A 21,464-nucleotide genomic window follows, 5' to 3' on the forward strand; every position below is an offset into this window, starting at 1 on the left:
TCGCAGACACGCTGCGGCAGTGTGTGGCTCTCGTTTCATAACGGCCGTCTCCGCGCGTTTTCGCTGCAGGAACGACGGAGAAATTTGACAAGCGGCTGCAATACGCGTGCTTTCGATCTGTCAAGCGCGGCCCGAAGCTGAAGGCGCGGAAGCAGCGGGAGCGACGCGCGGCCGCCGCGGCCTTCGAGGAACGACAGCGCAGAAGGCAAGTTGGAAATGAAGGGAATTCGCTCTCAAAGCAGATACGCTTTCGGCGTTGAGCCGGCGCGCGTCCTGGTTTAGGGTTTAGGGTGGGGGGGGGGGGGGGGGGAAGGGGGGGGGAAGGGGCGGTTCTCTAACGCGCAGAGGGCTGCTGGCGAGGCTGATAGACTTCCTCTTATATCTGCGAATGCCTTGAGGAAGCGAAGAACCTTGATGTTGAGCTTCAGGGCACGCGTGGCGGCGGAGGCCTCTCCCCCCATGGGTTGAGAGCCGAGAGAGGAGAAGACGTCTTCACGTGGACGCTGTGTTTCGTTTGGTTTCTCAGGGAGGCAGCGGCTGCAGAGACTTCGCGTGCGTTCGCGGCGTCTCTTAAGGTAGCCCGCGCCCATGCGGCGCTGCTCGAACACACAGGCTCATCGCCGATCGCGCCGGAAGGAACGTGACAGCCGCGGAGGGAGGGAGTCGCGAGGGAAACTGCGAAGAGGACGCGGCTGGACGGCAGAGTGTAGCGCCTCTGGCGAGGCATCCACCCTCTTCACACTCGACGCGGAGGCGGAGAGCAGGCCACGGAGAATCCCGGCTCGAGACGAAGGCGGCAGGAGTCGAAGGCAGTTTCTCAGTATAAAGGGCTCGTGAAGGCAGAGACGGAGTTCAAATAGGAGTTCAGAAAGCAACAATCGCAAAGTTTATGGCTGGAGAGAACTGGAACTTTCTGCAGCTTTGCTTGTGAATGATTCGAGTCTGCAGCTTTGCTTGTGAATGATTCGAGGTTGTCGGTGCGGCATGCCAACGGAAAAAAGAGAACGCCCCGAGGCGACGGCGAGAGAGTTGTGGAGGGCGGCTAGAAGCTCGATAAGGGTTTGGATTCTTCTCGCTTCCTGGGCGCCGGAAGAAAAACCAAACCGTGGCTTCTATACACCTTCTGAGGTACACGCCTCGATAGATACACAGGTATATATATATATATATATGATAGAAATATGTATATGGTTATATTGGGAAGGAACTGACGTTGCCTCCGGAACGGCCGGATTCGGTCCATCCGCATCAAGCGGCGTGCATTAATTCCTTTTGGAGAGCGCCTCTTCGGGCGTGTCTGCATACGAGTATGCAACTCCCCCGCGACTCTGAGGCTTGTCAGCGCTTTTCTAGGCTCCGAACCGGGCGAGAAAACTCGCTTTTAAACCTTCCTCGCTACGTTTTAATGTATAAATACGAGGTGTGAGGCCTTTATCGCATCCAGCTACTTTTTGTCATGTGCGCAGACAAACGTAGAAAGTGACGATTTCCTTCTTACAGGCTCGAGCGCACCGAGGGTTGACTCTTCACCTGAAGCCTCTCTCTCAGGCGGCGCGGCGTACGCGCTCCCCAAAGACGCGCGGCCGCCCTCCATTCGTTCCCCGCTCAATCACACTACCGCGTAACACCGCCACAAACGTCCATATACTTATATTTATAAATGCTTGCCACCAGATATAAAGTGATATATTTGTATACGCGTATTCAAGAAGATGGGTGGAAAGCGAATCCCCGTCTTTCTAAAGTAGTTGAAAATTTTAGTATCAGTAGGAATTTCGACTACTTTAGTCCTAGCAGCGAAATACGCGTAGGTGCGGGGGACGCCGTGTCTGTGTGGAGGTGTAACATTTTGGAGACCGACATGAAGTTTCGCTGCCGACAAGTTTATCAGCGAGCCAAAATGAAACGTTCGCACACGGTTGACAGCTGTGAAACAGCGACATGGATCACTGGCGTATAGAAGTCAATGTTTCCGCCAACTGATAGAGCGAGCGCCGCTGCAGCGAGCTCGCCTCTAACCTCTCTGATACGTGGACTGAATCGAGGGCGCCACGGAGGAGGTCGAGAATGCCTTCCTCCTGCCTCTGCGATTTCCTGCTCTGCCGCCTCCGCGTTTACGCACCGCTTCGTGCGTTGAAGCCGCGCCGCCACACTCCTCCTCCTCACTTGAGTGACTTGCCGTCCTTCATAGCCGAAGGCCCGTTCTACCTGGAGAAGAGCTTTCTCTACACCATGGCACCGGTGTCACGAGCCACTTTTTTTTCTGCCTCCGTGCTGAAATCGTAGAGATCGGTAATGTCAATGCCGGCGGCCATCAGCGCGTCCCTGATCCAGAGCGCTGGCCGCGGAGCCTGCGCGTCAGAGGTTTCCCCCGCCTTCGATTCCTCCCCACACGACGCCAAGCGACGCTCTCTCTCGCACTTCTTATGCTCGGCCTTCGCGCGGCGCTGCTGTTTGTTTTTCTTCGCCCCTGCAGGATTGGCTGCGTCTCCCTTTGCCGCCTTCATCTCTTTTTCCTGCGGTGCCTCTGCGCCAGCCTCGGCGGCGCCCTGTGAGCCGTCGGCGCTCCCTCCCGTATCGGGGGCCGGCCCCTGAGGTGTACGTACACCTGAGGCGCGGGCCGTCGAAGGGGGGTAGAGCTGCTGGAGGAAGAAGCGAACGAACTCCTTGAACTGTCCTGCCGCAATCGCTTTCTGCATGTCTACGCAGAGCGAGTGCATGAAGAAAAGGTTGTGGAGAGTGAGCAGCTGTGAGGTCGCAGGCATCTGAGCACACACGACAGGGAGAGCCCGTCGCCGAGGCGATCTTCACGCCGAGAAACGAGGACGAAAGACAGCAGTGAACGTCGACGCGACACGCGAGAGCGGCTCACAATCTGCCTCACACATCGCAGCCCTTCGGAGACATCTGCAAGCGCTGTTAACCGTTTCGCTCCTGGATAGCTGACATCAATCGAAGTCTTCCAATGAAGCTTAAAGTGGCTCGAATCAAGCTACCTTGCCGAAGGATGCGTGAAGGAATGCGCGGGTGTAGTGAGTGCATGTGTAGCAGCCGCAAGTTGGATCCAGAGGCCTGAAAATCCACGAAAGATTCGGCGATCGCGACAAACAGGGCGCGGATTTGCTGGAGCTGGAGGCACAGAAGCCTTAGAGCCAGAGAGTGAGAGACAGCCGCACCACCGCGCATCGCACGATGCGGAAGGAGAAAAGCGGAAAAAACAAAGTCTCGCTCTCAGCGAAATGCAAGATGTATCGAATCAAGCGCGCTGCGCCGGAGTGCGGCATCAACCGTCCTTCCGGCGTTGCCAACTCTTCTCACCACTTTACTCTATTTCGCTTCACTGTCGCTCTCCCCAGAACCCTCATCCAGGTACATAGAACTGGATATATATATATATATATATATATATGCATAGATGTATATAAGTGTACGTGTGCAAAAACATTTTTACAACAACAGGTAGACTGTTGTGTATCTCACCGCAAGTCGGCTTTGAATTTGGTTTGTTTGATGCGGAGTGTCCCTGCCTGTTCGCGCACGAGAGCGGTGCCGAAGCGCGCAGTGCGGCACGGGTAGACGCAGTCAAACATGTCGCAGCCCAGCGCGACGCAGACGACGACGTCCAGCGGGTATCCGACGCCCATCAAGTACCGCGGCTTCCCCGCAGGCAGCCCGACGTCGCCTGGGCGCGTGCTCTGAAGGCAACAACGCATCCATGTGAAGGCACAGAGAGCGGTGCCTCAGACCCGAGCGAGAGAAGAGAGAACGTGGGAAAGACAGAGAGAACACAGAAGGACCGAGACGGCGCACTCGCGCGCTGAGGCGCGTCTTCCAGAGACGAAGCGGGGCGTGTCTGATCGAATGGCGACGTAGTTCTCAATGCACACAAGGCAAGAGAGACAACAGGCGCGAGCGGCGCAGCAAGGAAAGAGATGCAAAATGGACGCGAGCTGAGATCGACGCAAGACTGGGAGCATGCAACGCAACGCCCCGCAAGGCAGTTACCAGCTCCACCATCTTCCAGAAGTCATCTTTGGCCTCGCCTCCGCTCAGACCGCCGATGGCGAACCCGGGGAGCGGTCGCTTTCTAATTTCTCGAAGGGAGATCGCGCGCGTCCGCGAGTCGAGCCCTCCCTGGACGATGCCGAAGAGCGCCTGTTCGCGGGGCCGCGTGTGCGCGGCGATGCAGCGATCCAGCCACCTACGAGAGAGCGATTGCGCAGCAGCCGAAAACGAATGAGTCACCTGTGAGCGCGCCGAGGGTCGCTGAGTCTGTGCGGCCGACAGACTCCGAGCGCGCGGCGAGCAGCGAGAAAACCAGTGAAACTCAAACGTGGGATGGGAGCGAGCAAGGCAAACCCGATACCGGAACGTCGGCAGCCACGCAGGCGCAGCCACATCACAGAAGAGGACGACGACAACGTTGCAGCTGAGCCTATCCTTGCACCTTCAAACAGCAGAGACAAAGAACATTCGAGAGGAAGAATGGAAGGCTGCAGGCGTCGCAGCTTCCGCGAAGGAGCGAGCGCCTGCCAGGGGCAGGGGAGAGACCGATGCGCGCAGAGACTCTCAAGCAAAGCGAAGACTTCGGTTGACTGTGGGTCTCACGAAAAGCGCAGATCATCATCTGCGAGACGCGACCAACACAATCGCGCGAAGGCGAGAAGAAAACGGAAAACAAACATACCGGAGGGAGCGGAGCATCGCGTCTTCCACTCGAACTGGGTCTGGCGTAGTCGACGAGACGACGTCATCCAGCTGCATGATGATGTCGCTCCCCATGGCGTTCTAAATTAATACGAAAAATGACAAAACGTTGAAACGGACCGAAATGGGAAGGCACGAGGGAGTACAAGGCAACGAACGAAAGCACAAACTCAGAGGCGACTTCAGAAACGAAGGAGACGCAGAGAGCGACAAGAAGGCAAAGGGGGAAGCCAGGGCGAGAGACACGAGAGCGACGCAGAAGGAGATTGAAACTCGGCATTATCGCAGTGCGGAGTCTTGTGGGCATCCATTCAGCTGAAAAGCAGCCGAGACGCCGAGCGCCCACAACGCGATGAAGACTTGGAGGACAGAGATCCAGCACGAATCCCGAGGACTCTCCCGACAGGCGCCCACGTCTCCAGATGCCGAGCCGACGGCGCGGTTGACGCCCACGAGAGAGGGTGCGCCTCCCCTGTTTTCTCTCCTTGTCTTGGCATTTGCCTTCTCAGGCGCGTTCTTTTCTTCTCCACTGCGGCTTCTTCTCCGCGTGCGTCTCTCGGCCGGTCGCTCGGGCCTCACCTGCATGTAGATCGATTTCTCTGGCGTGAGAAGCAGGGATCCATCGTTTTTTTGGCCGTCTGTCTCTCCTTTCGCCGCCACGTCCAGCCGCAGGGCCTCGATCGGCATCTCCGCGCCTTCGTCTCGCTTGTCGTCGCCGCGCGGCTTGGAGTTCTCCTTTGCGTCTTTCCCGCTGCGCGCCTTGACTGCGAGCGAGGCCGCCTCGAACTGAACGCCCTCCTCGCGCACCTCGAGTATTTTTAGGAGGGACACCATCTGGAAGCCGCCGCTGTCGGTCAGCAGATTCCCCCCCCAGTTCATGAAGGCGTGTAAGCCACCCGCAGCCGCCATCCGCTCCGTCCCCACGTGTCTGTAAAGGTGAAACGTGTTGCCGAGGATAATCGGCGAAAAGGACGCGGGCGGGCGCCTCGGCAGGGCCGCAGGTGCCTCCCGACTCGCCTCCGCAGGCGCAGAGTCCCCTGCCTCGGCAGCCACACACGTCCGCGGCGCGCGGCTCTGCGCCGCGCTCTTTGACGGCAGCGCGACCGCCGTAGGCCCCCCTGGGGCGCATGGAGCCGTGAACGAGGCCGGCGACGGCTCCAAAAAGTGCGCGACGTGCGCCTCGTAGGAGGACGCAGTCGCCCAGGGTGCGGCGCAGGTCACCGCTGCGGCGGAGGGTTCCACGCCTCCCGCGCGGTCGCCGGCCGCTGCGCCACTGTTGGGCTGCGAGGCGAAGGGCGCTGCGTCGGGCTCGCGCGCACACGCCGCGGCCTCGGCGCGTGTTCGCTTCCTCCTTTCCTCCTCTTCGCAGGTCATTTCGTCATGCGCCGCGTGGAGAATCCGCGCGTCGAGGCCCTTGATCGCCCCGTAGGTGCCAACTGGCATGAAGATCGGCGTGCGGACGTCCCCGTGCGGCAGATGCACGACGCTCGTTCGCGCGCGGCCGTCGACCTTCAGCAGCGAAAAGCGCAGCGGAGACAGGAGCTCCTCTTCGAGCGCCCGAGACATCTCCGGCAGCGGCGGCAGCGTAGGGAACGCGGCCGCTGTGAGCGGCGCAGGAGAGGAGGAGGCGGGAGCGGCGGAGGCGGGAGTGGCGGAGGCGACGTCAGCCATCGTGCCGGCAGACGCGTGGAGATTCCGGCTCAAATGAAAAGAGGACTCCAACCCCGGAAGAGCCCGTCGAGCAGACGCAGAAGAAAGAGGAACGACGCACTGAGAAAGAAAACGCGAAGAAGAAAACGCCGATGCACTCAAGGAGTGCTAGAAGGACACGGACTGACAAAGGCAGGCGATGGGACAGAGCAACCGAGCGAGGAGGCAGAAAGCGAAGCGGAAGACGAAAAAGAGGAGCGCGACCCACGAGGCCACCGTATCCGCGCGAGTCGGAGACAAGCAGGTGAGTAGCCGATGTCGCAGATCCGCGGCGGCCGGCGATGCTTCTGTTAGCTGTAAACGAAGATAGAGGACAAGCGAGAGAGGAGGCACCAGACCAAGTAGTGCGTGTGCTCACTCAGACGAGGAAAGGACGAACGGCGTCTCCCTCGCTCGTGTGAAGGATTCGTTTCATGCGGCAGCTCTGGCGATGAGGTTTGCGAGGAGTTTGAAGCCGCAGATCGAAGCCCGCGGCTGTCTCCTTCTTCTCGGGTTGTCGTCCTTTCAGAGAAGAAGGCTCGAGCGCGCATTCCGTTTGCACGTTGCGTCCTCCAGTCCCTGCGCGCATCTGGCGTATGCTTCCATTTTGCTTCTAGTCCTCTTTAGGCGTTTGAAATTACTTCCACGGTGTGCCCCGCGCCGCGTGACGCCCGCTGAATCCGCCGCGAAGGGAAGCGAAACAGCGAAGCGGAAGAAGGGAGACTGCGCGCGCAATCCCGACTCTAGATAACGAGTCAATGAAAAGGGATAGAGGATGAGGAAAGAGTTCGCGTGACCCCCTCGCGTAAAGCCGATTCTGGGCGCGACCGGCGCAGCGAGCTGGGCGAGGGGAAAGAAGTCCGCAAAGTGAACAGGCCACAGGCAGAAAAAAAAAGTTGCTTCTGCCTGTAACACTGACGAGGGAAGTCGGTACTCAGAAACGTGGAAAGAAAGTCTCTGTTGCCCTTCGGCGCGCCGACGAGTCGAAAAGTTGCACGTACTCGTCGCGAGAACCAAGCGCGCGTGCATTGAGATCTGTTCAGGAGTAAAACCAGAGAATCAAACGATGGAGAAGCAAGGAACCCTCGGTGTTTGCCTCTGCTTATCATCACCAGTTTTACTTTTCTCCCCTCCAGCACCATGCTGGGGGCTGCTAGACCGTGGCATTCGCGTAGGAGGGCAACGAGCGCCTACATGCGCATCTGCAATTTCGTATGACTTGCATATTATTTGATATTGTCAAAGTGTGTTTTCGCGCTTACGGACTCTTTACGCCTGTCTAACGGGGTCGGTGTGCGAAGGATTCCTCTTTTCTTTCAAAGTGAGCCGTCTCTGTGTCTCTGCAAGGTCGCATGTGTTGGGTTTTGCAGTGTATGTACTCTCACGGCTACCCGAGTCACCTGGGCTGTCGCGTTTTTTGCTTCTTCTTCCGTTTTTTCGGGCCTTTTTCGGATGCGTGTTCTCTGTTCTTCTCCTCTATTTACTCTTTGGAGGGCCGACCCTCCCCATGTTTATTCCGTGTCGGCCTTCTCTCTCTCGAGAGGGTCGCTGTGTCTCACCGGTGGCACTTCAGCCGGCCGCATGCACCAGCTCTTTTCGCCGCACGTGTCATTGTAACTTTTTTTCGGGCTCTTGCGCCCTCCACGTTCTTCAAAAGGACAGAAAACGGGAGGAGGCTCCCGCCCTCACTCCGATGGCGTCTCTGCTGCAGATCGCCGCCGCTCTGCGGGGCAAGGCCGAGCCTCAGGTGTCTGTACACTGCGAATCGTCGCTTCCCGTGTCGTCCACTGCGCTCTCTTCCGCCGTAGATTCCGCGAACAAGCCGAGCGGCAGCGTTCAACCCCAAGAGAAACGCTCAGAGGCTCAGAAGCTCGCTCGCCGCTCCGAGTGGCTTCCAGATTGTCGCGAAGGCGACGCGGAGTACCCTCCGCTTTCCCCTCCTTCGGCGGCGTCTTCTGCTTCTTCGGCCGCAACCCCTCCGGCGTCAGCTGCCCCGGCTCAGACCAGGGACGATGGGGCGCGGGACGAGGTGTTTCCTCGGTTTCTGGCGGACGACTTTGAACATAGCGTTTCGCGGCTTCTCGGCGCGAGAGACAGGCGTAACGGGGTAGCGGGCGCCCCTTTCTTGAGCGGCAAACTCTCCGACGCCGACATCGCAAAAACCACGCTCGCCTTCCTCGACATCGCGGCGACCCGGCTCGGCGCCGTCGCCCCTACTCTGAGCGCCTCACTCACGTACGATGTTCATACGGCAGAGCCGAAGCCGCGCGCGACAGAGTACTTGAGCCTCGCACGAGATCAGGGCGGCCAGATCTTTCTAGCAGAAGTCTTCTAGAGTTCGCGGACTCGGTTTGCTTTCTTATTCGGTGGAATAATCAGCATCTCGCGTCGCACATGGAGTGGACGCTTGCTTTGCGTGAGACCGCAAAGGTTCACGCAAGGAATAGGATTCCAGTTTTCTTCAGCTGCTGTAGGCCGCGGTCGCCTTCGAGAGAAAGATACATGCTTATGCTTCATCTGTCCTAGACATATATACATGTATATTCATATCTTTATGTATGTATTTATTTGTAGCTGTTGACGAGCGCCTGAAAAGGGAAGGCGTCGTTTTCATCAGGGCCGCCATCCACGCTTGTGACTCACTGGTGTTAACTGTCCTTTTGCTGTTTTTTCGCATTTCCTCATGTGCACAGACGCCGAGCGCACGAGGTCGCGGCGACGGCTGGACTGGGTGAGTCTGCGGCCCGACTTCCTCATGGATCAGACTGACACGCCTCTATAAAAAATGTCCTTCGCCCGCCTCGAGATTTGCCTGTGTCCTCTATCATGTGGGCAGAAGCGATGCTGTCCGCATCTGTATATGCATTTAGGTGTATAGGCATTTATATATATGTAGTGTTGTGGGCGTAGAGCGTTGTTGCGCGTATCGCGCGATGTTAAGCGCCTCTGTGCTTAAGTTTTACAAATTTACAAGTTTTCGATCTAGAGTTGGCGCTGCTGTGGTTGTGCGGGCAAGTGCGTGGTTTCCTGTATGTTCTCTTCTTCTTCCTCTGCGTATTGGTTTTTCAACGCGAGCTTTCGTCACGCGCTCCCGATAGAGTTGGCGTGCCGGCGTGTTGATGCGAAGCCGCAGTCGACCGCGCCGTTTCCCCTGTCGTGTGTCTGTTTGTTCAGAAATTGAGGCTAAGCACACAAAACGGGAGGTGTGCCCGTTCTGCGGCTGCATGCGAATTCCGCTTCTCACGTCGTCTGCATTTGTCGCCCCGGTCTCGGCCTCCCCGCTGAAGCGCCGCAAAGGTAGGCGGCTTGGCACCGAGGAAAGCTCTTCTTTCTGGGCTTCGAGGACGCACTTGAAGGCCTCTCGCTTTTTCGCGGTCGCGCCCTACCTCTGTGCTTGCGTTCCTCATATGTCTGTGCTTTGCTTTGCGTTCTTTTTGCGCGGCTGTCTTCTCTCAGCGAACCGCGCGATGCGCAAGCAGTTCCTTCGGCAACTCGCGGCTGGCGGCGCGCCTGTGTCTCCTCTCTCTCGCGAGGGAGAGACAAACTCGTTTTCCGCGCGCGCCTTGGGGCGTCTCGCGAGCTCGGCCGTCGGGGTCTCGCGTCAGGGGACTCTGCCTTCGTCCACCGCGAAGTTTCATTCTCTCAACGCGCAGGCGCACGCGGCGAATCGATTTATAAAAAACGAACTGGTGAGGACAGGCGGAAGACGCCCCACTGCCTTCTCTTTGCTTGTTCTCTTGTGTCTGTTGGCTGCGAAGGGCTCGCTGAACACGTGGGTGTTGCTTGATCTTCCGCGCAATTGTTGGCCGCGACGCAGTGAAGGGCAAGAAAGTCTGCGCTGGCTGCCTTCTTGCGCTCCAATCTCGCCGTGTGTCTCGGTTTTCAGGGTGTAGGGGTCAGGATCTACGGCTGAGTTCCCCTCTCTCCTTCGAGGGTGTCGCTTCCGGTGTCACAAGGCGTTCTTCTTGAGGCTTGCGGTCGGGCAGCTGGGCTCGCTGGCCTGTCTCCGCTCGCGGCGGTGTGTGTCTGGGTGTGTGGGGCTCCTCCGCCGGCGAGAGTCGTCACCGGTCGACGTTTGGTCGGATGCCGCTTGTTTTTCCGCGTCTTCTTCAGCTCTCGCTTTGCTTTTTCTGCGGGAGAACCTCGCCGCCGTCGCCGGGCTGTATCACCACTCCGGTGGTGTATGCGCAGCAGCAGCGGCAGCCGACGCTTCTTGGGGCTTCGCTGATCCGCCAGCAGAAGCGAAAGGCCTTTTTCTCTTCCAAGGCGCTCTCCGCCTCGGACTTCAATCGGCGCAAGACGAGACGACGGCGAACAGAGGCGCGCGAGTGGAAAACTTGTCAAGAAGAATCTCGCGCTGCGGCCTCAGTCCTTGCTCCCCCGCCTCAGCAGCAGGCGCCGCCTCAGGCGGCCTCGGTCACGAAGTCTGGCGTCGAGGGCGACACGCGTCAAGGCACCCCTCACTCGTCGTGTCCGCCTTCCGCCTCTCCTCAAACCGCGGCGCACCCACCTCCACCGCCTCCGCCGCCTCCCCCTCCGCCTACGGCCTTTCCTTTTTCGAGTTTGGGGACTTCTCTGTCTCGAGCTGCTTGGCCTGCGGGAGCTTCAGCCGCTGTGCCTTGCGGCGCGTCCGCGTCGGCTGTCGCGTCGCGGGCGTCGCCGCAGAGTGCCGGGAACGTGGACGGCGAGCGCAGTGCAAAGCGGAAGCGGCCGCAGTTCCGCACGCTCGAGGACGCGGTTCGTGCGTCGATGCAGCGGCGCCAGAGTTTCGCCTCTCCTCCGGCGCGGCAAGATGCGAAACATCCGAACGCGAGGGACGCCGGCGCGAGAGCGGCCGACAAGCCGAGCGAGAGGCGACCCTCTGGCCGGTACTTTGCTAGGGCGCCAGCTGTACGTACACCGCAGGCGCCGCGGGCGCAAGGCTGTGCGGCGACGCCGAGCGCGGTGATGCAACAGAAGAGCGAACCTGAGCAGGAATCCGGTCGCAGACAGACCGATTTGAAGCGAGAGGAAGGCGCCAAGAAGCCGGAAGGAATCAGCGAGCAGTCAGCTGCGCAAGAGGCAGCGGGGACGAGGCAGCAAGGCGCGATGCGCACAGAGGGAAAGTGTCAAAAACATGGCGTTGAACCTCGTCGCGAGGCCTTCGAAGGCGCGGCAACCTCGAAGAGCACAGAGATAAAGTCTAACGAGGAAAAAAAGGGGAAAAATTCCAACAGCCTCTATGACTTGCTCGGTCAGCTCACTGGAGGCGACCTGTTTTGACGCACGGACCCTTCCCCGGTGAAACAATTTTCGAAATAGAGCATTTCAACATTTTCTTGAGTCCGTTTCGCCAGAGTCGCTCAGCTGTGTATAGCACTTGTCTCGTAACGCCAGACGAAAGGACCCGGACAGGAAGAGTTCAGAGGCAACCTAGACAAGATTACTTCTGCATTCAGCTTTCACTGTCTCACGCGTGTGCGGGGAACCGCGAACTTCGGCTTTAGTTCGTGGTTGTTTGAGTGAGGTGGTAAAAGTCATCTAGTCAACAGCTTGCGCCTCAAACGTCTTCTGATTTGAGCAGGTCTACTTTCCTTCTACTGTGAGCTTCACCATGCTGTCAACTCAGCCCCGCCTTCCCCCCTAAACCCTAACCCTAAATCCCCCCCCCCCCCCCCCCCCTTCTTGCACGTTGTCGCGTAAGTTCAGAATGTGTGTGTAGACGTATTTGATCTAATTTATGAGGCAATGAGAGATTCGCTCCCACAGGGGAAACCAAATCCTTCAGTAGATGACACACACGCAGCTACATGGCTGTGTTTGAGGCTACGCTTACAACCTCAGCCAGGTGTCGGCTCGCAAAGGATATAAAGTCGCAAGGCTTGAGTAGTAGACACCAGGGTGAGCGTCTACAAGCATTCGCCCCCTTCTTCAACTCACCCTACATTTTTGGTGTCCTGTCACACGCGGACACGCTGCAGAGCCCCGCGTGAGTTCGGGCGCAAGCGCGCTCCCCGACCCAGCTCATGAACGGCTTCTCGTTAGCAGGTATTTTTCATCTTCTCTTCTGCCGCGGGATGCCAGGTGACTCGAAGGCACTTCTCCTCGATTTGGAGGTGCAACAAAAAAGAAAAGAGAGCTTTTCGTGCGCGCAGACAGCCTTCGCGGTGCGTGTGAGCAGTGTCTGCGTCTGTGCACGGGTCAGCGTTTCTGTCGCGAACGCGAAACGCGAACAAAGGCGCTTTAGCGCCAGACTCCAAAGAAAAGCACAGCCTATGCAATATCATACAGATTGACTAAAAAGAAAAAATAAACTTAAAAAGTGCGATCGGAGATGCGCGCCGGTCATCCAGCCATTTTTTTCCAGCCACGAGGCACAGGCCTCGCTGGCCGCAAGAGCTTGTCTCCTTCATCCTCATTGGCACCTTCAACTCCCCCCTTCCCGTCCTCACTCTGACCGCTATCTCGGCGCAGTCCGCATCGCACCAGTCGGTTTCCATGTTCACTCTTTTCCTCCTTCAAGTCGCGGCGTCCCTTTGGCTGAAGTCGCATGCCTCTCGCTTGCTGGCGCCTGCTCGCTTGCGCTCATTCTCGCCGTCTCTGTCTCAGGTCTCGCACCTTGTGAAATTTTCCTCTCATCTCTCTCTCCCTCAGCTTGTTCACGGCTCCTCTCTCGCTTCTCCTTTCACGGTCTTCTCGGGTCTCTTTCTCTGCTGAGGCGGTCTGCGCCCGGCGGGTCGCCTCTGCGCCTTTCCGCCTTTCTCTTCGCGAGCACCTTCACTCCGTTCTGTGTAGCTGCTTCCGCCTGACAGTTTTTTTCCTGTTGTCTTCACCGTCCCTTCTGGCGCTCGATTCGCGCCTTGGCTGCGTCCGCCAGGAGCGCGCGGGAGAGCTCCAGCGCAGAGGCCTCGTCGGCAGCTGCGCGGCATGATGAAGCACAATCCACATGTGCCGAGTGCTGGTTTATGTGTCATGCCTCGCGAGGCGTGTGCGCAGACGCCGCGCCTCAAGCGAAAAACAGGTGGATCACAGATTCTCTGTTCAGCCAGAGGAGAGGCCTCACGGCGCAAGCGGCCCCCCGCCCCCCCCCCCCCCCCTTCGCCCCCCTGCACTGAGGAGAAAACGAGGCGCGTACGCCTCCAGAGCTCATGCACTGTGGCCGCGCGGACTGCATTCGAAAATATTGGCAGTCTAGACACGTCCACGCATCTTCCATGTGGCCTGACACGACTTCCACGACGCCAAACGCGCCTAAACGCGTTCTCGCTGACCGTAACATGTGCGTAAGGCTGTCGTCGAAGGCCGAACCTCCCGTCCCGCTGTCTCGTTTCAATGTTGCTCTCTCGATTCGCGTGTGAGACAGCCTACCAATGACAGTTGTGGTGCTGCTGTACTGATTCACGCTGTAGACCGGCCCCGCGTCCGCCCACTGCTGCGAGAATCCACGCAGAACTCCCGACAGCGTCTGCGCCTCGTTCGGAGATCGCGGCGCATCAAGAAGCGGCGGCGCGCAGGCGTAGCGAGGATCTGCGCCAAGTCGCTGTCCAGCGCCTTCAAACAGGCCTGTACAGGGCGAGGCCTCGGACACCGTCTCGGGGAGAGGTCCCACGAACACCCCCCGTGGAAAGAGACAGCTGCAAACGCGCAGAAAAAGAAGAAAGACGCAGCTGCAAGTGCGACGAAAAAGACGAAGGAAGCGGCTGCCAGAGCGGAGGGAACGGAGAAGACGCCATGCAGAGCGTGAGCCACGCGTGGGCGCCAGACCAGCGGAGAGCGCGCAGCGACGCGCTCAACAAAAAAAAGGAATACACTCAAACACACGCGACATCAAGAGGGGTGTCGTCTCTCTGGCTGCGTGGGGCCTCCAGGCTTCGCGGCAGCCCCGAAGTCGCGGCGCGGCGTCTCTGCGGCGTCTGCTACCTGATCCAGCGCCCGAGCCACGCGGCGCGATTGATGTACGCCGGGATGCCTCTGCCGACGAGGCGCCTGCAGAGGGCGTCGCTGAAGTGGTTGCAGTTCCTTTCTAGCAGGTGATAGTGTTCGCCGGCGAAATCGCGGCTCAGCGTCTCGATGGCCGCGGCGATCTGCCCGCCCGTCATCGCGCACTCGCCCATGTTCAACGAGTAGACAAACTCCGCGTCCTCCAGCTCCTCGTCTGCGCCCGCTGCGCCGCCAAAGACAGACAGCCGCGCAGATCCCGCCCGCGAAGGATCGAACTCCGCGGCCACCACGCCGGCGCCGTGGGCGAAAGAGTACTCCCTCGCGCCGATCTGGACACCTGAGAAAACACGAAAGTGAGGGGAATGAGAGACACGCGGACGTGGAGCGCGGCGACAAGGGGCACCCAGCGGCATCTGCCGGAAGCGAGGCGGGCAACCCGCAAGAGAAGAACGAATCGTGGAAGCCCATCGCTCTCCTGGCGCGAGAAAAGGACGAGACGCCAGCCCGGCACATTCGTAGATTCGCGTCAAATCGAGACGACAAACCCTAATACGAAGACACGACACCTTCAACTCTGTGTGAGAACCCCGGGAAACAGAAAAGTAGCGATGTAGGCGCAAGGGAACTCCAAATGCGGACACTCGAAACACTAAGGGACGCGTCGCTGAAGGGAAAAGAGAGCGGGGGAGCACCAGACTCAAGGAATGCCAAACAATAGACGAAGAGGAAAAGCAACGGCCCACGACTATTCAGGCAAGAGCAAAGAAGAGGCCAAAAGGCTGTTCAGGAACATAAGAACGTGGCAAAGGCCGTGCGAGCGACGGCGGCCGCAGAGGAGGCGGCGGAAGCAAAGAAGAAAGCCACAAGACGAGGCGTTTCAGGGAGGTGACCAGATGTTCGGGACGGCAACACCCTGAAGAGTATGCGACGTGCCGAATGGGGACGCAGAGAGGAGGAAGTTGAGAGGCCGGCGCCACGAGGTGCTCGCGCCGAGGGGCCTGAATCCTCCTCAGAAGCGCGTTCAAATGCGAGTCAGAAGAGTCTCTACTGGACGCGCAGGAAACGTCAAGTAGAGGCGACGCTGCAGTACCCGCACCTGTGTGGTAGACCGCACAGCATCCGCAGAGCGCCGGCGGGGCGAATTTGCCGCCGATGCGATAGACGTTCAGCCTGATGGACGGCATCTTTGTGTGCAGCGAGCGAGGATGCGTCTGGCTCTCCTTCTCTGCGGTTCCAGCTGCGACTTGGGCCAAATGGATGTTTCTCTTCTAAGCGTTCTCTCCGACTCTCCGCTGTCCACCTTTGCTTGACTGCTGTCGTCGGCACAGAGACTGCCGCCCGCGAGGCCCGCTAGCAGACGCCCGCAGAGACGAGTTGGAGCAACAGAGGAGAGACCGGAGGCGCAAATGGGGCACAGAGTGCTCAAGAAAAAGACGAGAGGCAGACAACTGAAACGAGCTCGCGAAGACCGACGGGGCTTTCTCAACGTTGACCGCGGCACGCCGCGCAACGTCGCAATCGAAGCTCGCTGTCCTCGAGTCAGTAGGTTCCAGAAACACCGCGTCGAATAAACGGCGGGGAGAATCACCAAACCGAACACAGGCAACCCTAGTAAGGACTGAATATGGGGTGGAAAATGCACAGATTCATTCACTTGCGATGAAGTCACAGAACGCGGGAGCTTTTTGCGCGGCCATGTTGAGTCGCTGACGCTAGGTCCGCGACTCATGTACAAGTGTGAGTAACAAGAGCCACGTGAAACGGCGAAAATCCGCGCTCAACCGCATCGAAACAGCCTTAGACAGAAACAGCAGGTCGATTACATGACATGGTCAAATCTTGAAAGACAAGTATCTATCGGCTTGAATCAAGAAACATGGTAACTCCTAGAATCACCGCGAAAAGACTCGGCGGTGTGTCACTTGTCGTTCGATTGCATGCGCCGCGAACCCGGGCCGTCGGCGCTCTCCAAACTGCTCGACGGAATTTTCGTTTCCGCACATCTGTCAGGCCAGCAAAATAACTTGCCATGAGGACTCGCATAGAGAATTATTTGTTTCCGTTGCCCTTCTGTGATGCCCTAGTTCATCGGCTCGGGACTCCACACCCGGGCGGTATAGCAAAGCCACATACTTCGCAGCTTGGCACCGGAAGAGCATCATTATGTTGCTAGTTAGCGTGGTTGTATGCGCATTGTTACTCAGTCTTTAAATTAAGGTAAGAGATAGATCTGCAACTGTCAAAATGTTCAGTCTAAATCCATCTATAAGCGTAGGCTTATTGATAGCGTTCAAGGACATGGTACGTGATCCAGAAGAGCAGTCCGCGAGTGTGTTGCCACTCAAGTCGCGGAATCACATCGGAATTTGCGTCAGTGGCTTGTTTTATTCCAAGAAGAGGCGCTTTAAGGGGATGTCCTCTCGATGCTTTGTAAGAGTGGCTCCCGTAGCTCCAAGCATTTAGTTCACGAATCCGCTGGCGTTCGCCGGTGGCTCGCACCAGCAGGACAAGCTCTCGTTGGTTGCAGTGTGTCTAACGAGCTGCCCGTCCGCCTCAGGCCATTCTTGATCACCGTGGCTGGACGTGTTTTGCGCTACCAAAACCTATTACTCGTTAGCATACCTAACTGTAGACAAGAACTCATGCTCATGCCGCTAAAGTGGATCCGTTTCCGTCATCGTTGAGTCTCGGTGGTCAGGTCGTGGAAGGCACTCTTTCCTTGACAGTATGTCACTCCTGCCAAGCAGCTACTGTTCACAATTTGGAAGTCCTGGCAGCATCTGCGGCGAAATCAATATATGCTTTGTTCGCGAAAAGCCTCTAGCATTCGTTCCAGTTGCGGTGCTCATACTCTGCCTCTAAGTGTTAGATCGGAAAGTGCTGAAGCGGTTCATACGGTCTCATGGAGGTCCGTTGCTGCGGTCATTTCAATTAGTTGATGTACTCTGTCCGTTGCCCTACGTACCCCACCTCCCCCGTCAGAAGCGATCATGCAGCAGAGGTGCTCTGCGAAGGTACTCTAGCGTGGGAGTGCGGGTAAGTGTTTTCAGTACAGCTGACGGTGAATGAAATAAAATGCACCACGTAACGGTGCAGGACTTCTCGCCACCTGAGCGATGTATATACGTAGATCGGTCAACAAGCACTGGTATGCAAGCCCCCCCGATGCAGGCGGCCTGCGTCCACCAGGCACTAACGCAAGCAGCAACCTGTTTTACCACAACCTGATACATTGTCAAAGCGGAATAAACGAACCTGCCGTAAGCGCATTTTGTAGGTGTATGCTATCATTCGAAATAGTCTGTGTTGCGCAGGACCACTACTCGCGGCCAACAGCCGGATCGTCCCGCTGGCCGTAGTATAGCATTTGAAGGGGCCCGCTGGTCTGTTCAGTGCGGAACATATTTTGCTCCGCGATGGTTGCGACTTCCTACGTGACGGATACTCGCAAGCGAGTCTCTCTGTCATCAGTACGATCGACTTGTGGACACACGCCCGCCGTCAACTTCTTCGCATCTCACATAGCGGTTCTCCGTGCTCGCTTTTTGGGCTTTTCTTGCACCTCTACAAAGGAAGGCTCTGCGACGTACATGGACGGTTTCTGTTCAACAAATAGGGGAGCCGCTTCGTAGACAACAGTAGGCGTAGTCCTTTTGTTTTTGTTGCCCCCTTTCCTCTTTCCTCCTCGGGTGACAAGCACGGGTTCATCTACCTGCAAGTGCGTCTTCTGAGCTGGCGCAACGCCAACGGAAGTGAATGGAGAAGCCGGAAAACCTGACGGTACGTGTGTCACATGTTCCACGGCCGTCTGGTACGGATGAAGGAGGGGCCTCTGAATGGCGTGCATCGCTGTGGCCATTGGTGGCAATACATTTGTCTGGATAGGCTCGACGGACGAGATTATTCCGAGGGGCTCGTCCACGGCCACGGCTGCAGGGAGACTGTGCTCATTATTGTGGATGTGCTCATGCGATCCTGTAATCACTGTACTCTGGGGCGCGCCAGTGTCTGTGAAGGGCAGCGACGGCTCGTTGCCCGCGAGGGATGAGCCTTCGTGGTGATACATCATGCCGCTGGAGGAGTTCGAAGCTGGGAGCACGACAACCTGGGATGCAGAATCGCCATGCAAATGATGAACCGGACGCTCCGGATCATGGAAAGTGTTCTCCACCTGGAACTGACTGTTCACGTCATTCAAAATGGGCGGGTCTTGATGGAGTGCTACAGATTCTTCTGTCGGGCCACTGACGGGCTCTGGTGCGAGTCGAGTACCTGCGGTCGAAGCGGGGAACTCCAAAACGTCGTTTCCTGCATGCTCGTTGATTGGGTTTCCGGGGCTCACCTCCAATACTGACGGATCAATTTGAATTTCAGGGACGTGTACTGCCGTAGAGAGGGAATCCACCGGGCGGCCCTGCGTATACGGTTGCTCGGGTACATGAATGCTGGAGTGTGGAAGAGATAAGAGACCCTGCTGACCCTCAAGTGTTATTTCATCGTGTAAAGCAGAAATGTAGCTCTCTGATGTCTGTTCTTTGCTGTCGGAAACAGATAATTCTTGTGAGTCCTCCGACAAACGACCTCCCATCTCCGACGCGAATGCCTCTGAATCCGCACCTGCTGAAGGCATATACTCAGTCTTCTTACTTCCATAAGGATCTTCTGTCTCAAGTGCCTCCTCCACGCCGTCTCGTGCCAGTAATCCATTTGACTCTGCAACAGGAGAGATAATCCCCTCTGGCGAAGTAGAAGCCGGGCTCTCCGCCCCCGCTTCTCTGTCTGTGGCACGCGTTGAAGGTTCGTCCCCATACGCCGCTGGAATGTCCGTTACTGCACGCGTTTCGTTGGAGCTACCATATCCCTTGGCGAGCACTCCATCTGCCCCCTCAGTTTCACTGAAAGTCTCTTGTATGCTGGCATCTTCGGATTGACCGACTTTGCTCGCCTCGGTTTCTCTTTCTTTGTCTGTTTGAGTATCCGCAATTTCTTGTTCCGGCTGCGTGTCGAGGACACCACCGCTGACGGGGTAATCACGATCAGGCTTCGTCTGAGAAGACTCGTTGTCCTTTTCGCCAGCCTCGCTCCCATCTCTCGGTTCATTATCTGAGGAGTCTTCTTCCCCAGGTTTCGTCTTTTCTTCCGTGGTTGTCTGTTCCGCGGAGATTTCTACCGCGCTGCCACTCTCATTAGTCTCCGGGGGGGGCGACACGTTTTCGTTTGGAGCGGCATCTTCCTGGGACGGCTCGGCACGTCCTGCGACTTCGAGGAGACCAGCACCTGTGCTTGATTGGTGCTCTGCCTCCTCTGCCACCTCTGGAGCAGTGCCCGGTGCGTTCGAGCTGCTCGCGCTTTGCTCTTGAGCGCTTTCCAACAGGGCAGTGATACCGGTGATCTCCCGGTCGGCAGTCTGTGAAACGTGTCCATCGGTTACCCCTTCTTTTTGAGAGGTGGTGCTACCAGAACGGGCGTCTGTTTTCTGTGGATCTGGCACATTAGTCTCGCTCGGCATAACACCTGACGCGTCTCCATAGAAGCCGAAGTCCATAGCCGTGTATGGCTCTGGCGGTGCCAAGCTCATCGGAGAATCGGCAGTTTCACCTCCTGCGTGCCATGCATCGAATGCGGCGGACCCGAACGGCGCGTGATGCATGTCCACGTTCGCAGAGGAGCCAGAAGAATACTCCATAGGAAGGACGCTTCCCATACCATAGGCCCCTACTGCGATCTCGGGGCTGGAGTGCAGCAGTTGTAGCGCTGTCAGCATCGTACCGTTCTCTACTACCGTGTCTTCTCCCAAATAGTCCCCTTCGGGCAAGACGCCCGAGAAGCCGATCGGATTTGGAATAGGGGAGAGTGTAATAGCCTGCTGCTGCCGGGCGGGGGCATTCTCGACGGATGCAGACTTGAGAACAAGTGCCGGAGCTCCATCTGCATTCTTTTCGGTCGCACCCCGGAGTCTCGCCGTCACTTTCGCAGCCTGTAGGAAGCGAGGACAGCACATCGATGCAGTAATGTCGTAGTATGTGACGTCAGGGGCGAGTGGCGTGTAACTGAGGTTAAATTGCCAACAAAAGAAACGCAACGCAGCGGGAGAACTGAAATTTGCCAGTATCACTGCATGAGTCTGAGGGAGCCTCCCGCCAAGATCGCCAACCACGAACCTTGCTGGGCACGGCAACGCACCGGAGTTACCGACAACTAGCACTGGTGGGAGGCGACTGATCGGTCGACTGCTACTAGCTACAAAATGCGATTATTTAACCAGCTGATACATTGCTGCTTGCTCCGAACACGCCTAGATCCACGTCTGAGGCAATGGGCGAATGTGTTGCTCATGGATACTACGGGTAACATCCGTAGTACATGATCGACACGCGTTAACGAACGCTCGTTTGGGGTTTGCGTACATGACAATGGACCGGCGAAGTCGAAACCACGCCATGGCCGACGGCGACGAAGCCCAGCGCCTGCAGAAACACGTGTAGGCGCATGTTACTTTACAGTGTACCGAAGAACGAAAGGAACCGTGTGAAAAAAGGAACGCATCAGACTAGTAGATGCGTTCAAAAAGCAGGATATGACGGCCTGTATACGTGCGATACCCGTATTTGCACGCAGCAGTGGACATTCAAAAGACACTGTGAGTCTTTAAGACGCTCAAAAGCGGGGCATGTCCAACGGCAAGGGCTTCCCACTCTGCTAGAAGCACAGGCCCAGGAGCGGCTGTCAGCCACAGCCGTGGCGGCAGACGTCAGGCAAGCGTCTATCTTTGCCAACGTCAACCGATGCAACGGAGTCGATGCCGATCGGCTGAGCGCCCTCACGATTCGATGGACGATGTTCGCTGCTGCTGCTGCATTATGGCGTGGCCACGTCATGCGCCGAACGTGATTCCGAAAGAAGGGCTTCAGACTCTCAGTATGCGAAGGATCCAGAGTTAAAGCAATAAGAAAAATCTTTCTTGTTTTATGTGTCTCGAAAAGCTTTCCGACCCGAGCATGCCCTCCACAAGAGGTTGTGCCAATGCGCACAATTAGCAAGCCCAATGACTTTCCCCACTGTGGAGTAGTGCATTGAGCCGAAAGTGGAACAATTCGTACATGGGATCACGACAGGCTTCTAAGTATAGACGCAGCATTTCTTTAAGG

The 21,464-nt window shown here is 57.4% G+C and overlaps 5 protein-coding genes across 5 annotated transcripts; 1 reads left to right on the forward strand and 4 right to left on the reverse strand.

Moving 5' to 3' along the window:
- Nucleotides 1-278: 278 nt before the first annotated feature.
- Nucleotides 279-590, reverse strand: BESB_078620 (uncharacterized protein; the record flags this gene model as incomplete). Its single annotated transcript, XM_029366224.1, has 1 exon — nucleotides 279-590. One exon carries the CDS (start codon nucleotides 588-590, stop codon nucleotides 279-281), a length of 312 nt encoding a protein of 103 aa, XP_029217655.1.
- A 1,635-nt stretch (nucleotides 591-2,225) lies between these two features.
- On the reverse strand, nucleotides 2,226-6,378 carry BESB_078630 (queuine trna-ribosyltransferase domain-containing protein; the record flags this gene model as incomplete). The annotated part of the gene is made up of 6 exons (XM_029366225.1): nucleotides 2,226-2,765; nucleotides 2,997-3,072; nucleotides 3,481-3,695; nucleotides 4,006-4,201; nucleotides 4,688-4,788; nucleotides 5,287-6,378. The coding sequence occupies 6 exons, from the start codon at nucleotides 6,376-6,378 to the stop codon at nucleotides 2,226-2,228; spliced, it is 2,220 nt and encodes a 739-aa protein (XP_029217656.1).
- Nucleotides 6,379-8,089: 1,711 nt separating this feature from the next.
- BESB_078640 (RNAse P Rpr2/Rpp21 subunit domain-containing protein) lies at nucleotides 8,090-11,658 on the forward strand (the record flags this gene model as incomplete). Its single annotated transcript, XM_029366226.1, has 5 exons — nucleotides 8,090-8,631; nucleotides 9,090-9,127; nucleotides 9,571-9,693; nucleotides 9,853-10,085; nucleotides 10,510-11,658. 5 exons carry the CDS (start codon nucleotides 8,090-8,092, stop codon nucleotides 11,656-11,658), a joined length of 2,085 nt encoding a protein of 694 aa, XP_029217657.1.
- Nucleotides 11,659-13,204: 1,546 nt separating this feature from the next.
- BESB_078650 (EREBP-4 family protein) lies at nucleotides 13,205-15,500 on the reverse strand (the record flags this gene model as incomplete). Its single annotated transcript, XM_029366227.1, has 4 exons — nucleotides 13,205-13,293; nucleotides 13,744-14,009; nucleotides 14,296-14,653; nucleotides 15,413-15,500. The coding sequence occupies 4 exons, from the start codon at nucleotides 15,498-15,500 to the stop codon at nucleotides 13,205-13,207; spliced, it is 801 nt and encodes a 266-aa protein (XP_029217658.1).
- A 2,135-nt stretch (nucleotides 15,501-17,635) lies between these two features.
- BESB_078660 (uncharacterized protein) lies at nucleotides 17,636-21,194 on the reverse strand (the record flags this gene model as incomplete). The annotated part of the gene is made up of 4 exons (XM_029366228.1): nucleotides 17,636-17,746; nucleotides 18,029-20,293; nucleotides 20,724-20,783; nucleotides 21,141-21,194. The coding sequence occupies 4 exons, from the start codon at nucleotides 21,192-21,194 to the stop codon at nucleotides 17,636-17,638; spliced, it is 2,490 nt and encodes an 829-aa protein (XP_029217659.1).
- Nucleotides 21,195-21,464: the final 270 nt, after the last annotated feature.

This window comes from Besnoitia besnoiti, chromosome VII (assembly GCF_002563875.1).
Source record: "Besnoitia besnoiti strain Bb-Ger1 chromosome VII, whole genome shotgun sequence".
NCBI classification, from domain to species: Eukaryota; Apicomplexa; class Conoidasida; order Eucoccidiorida; family Sarcocystidae; genus Besnoitia; species Besnoitia besnoiti.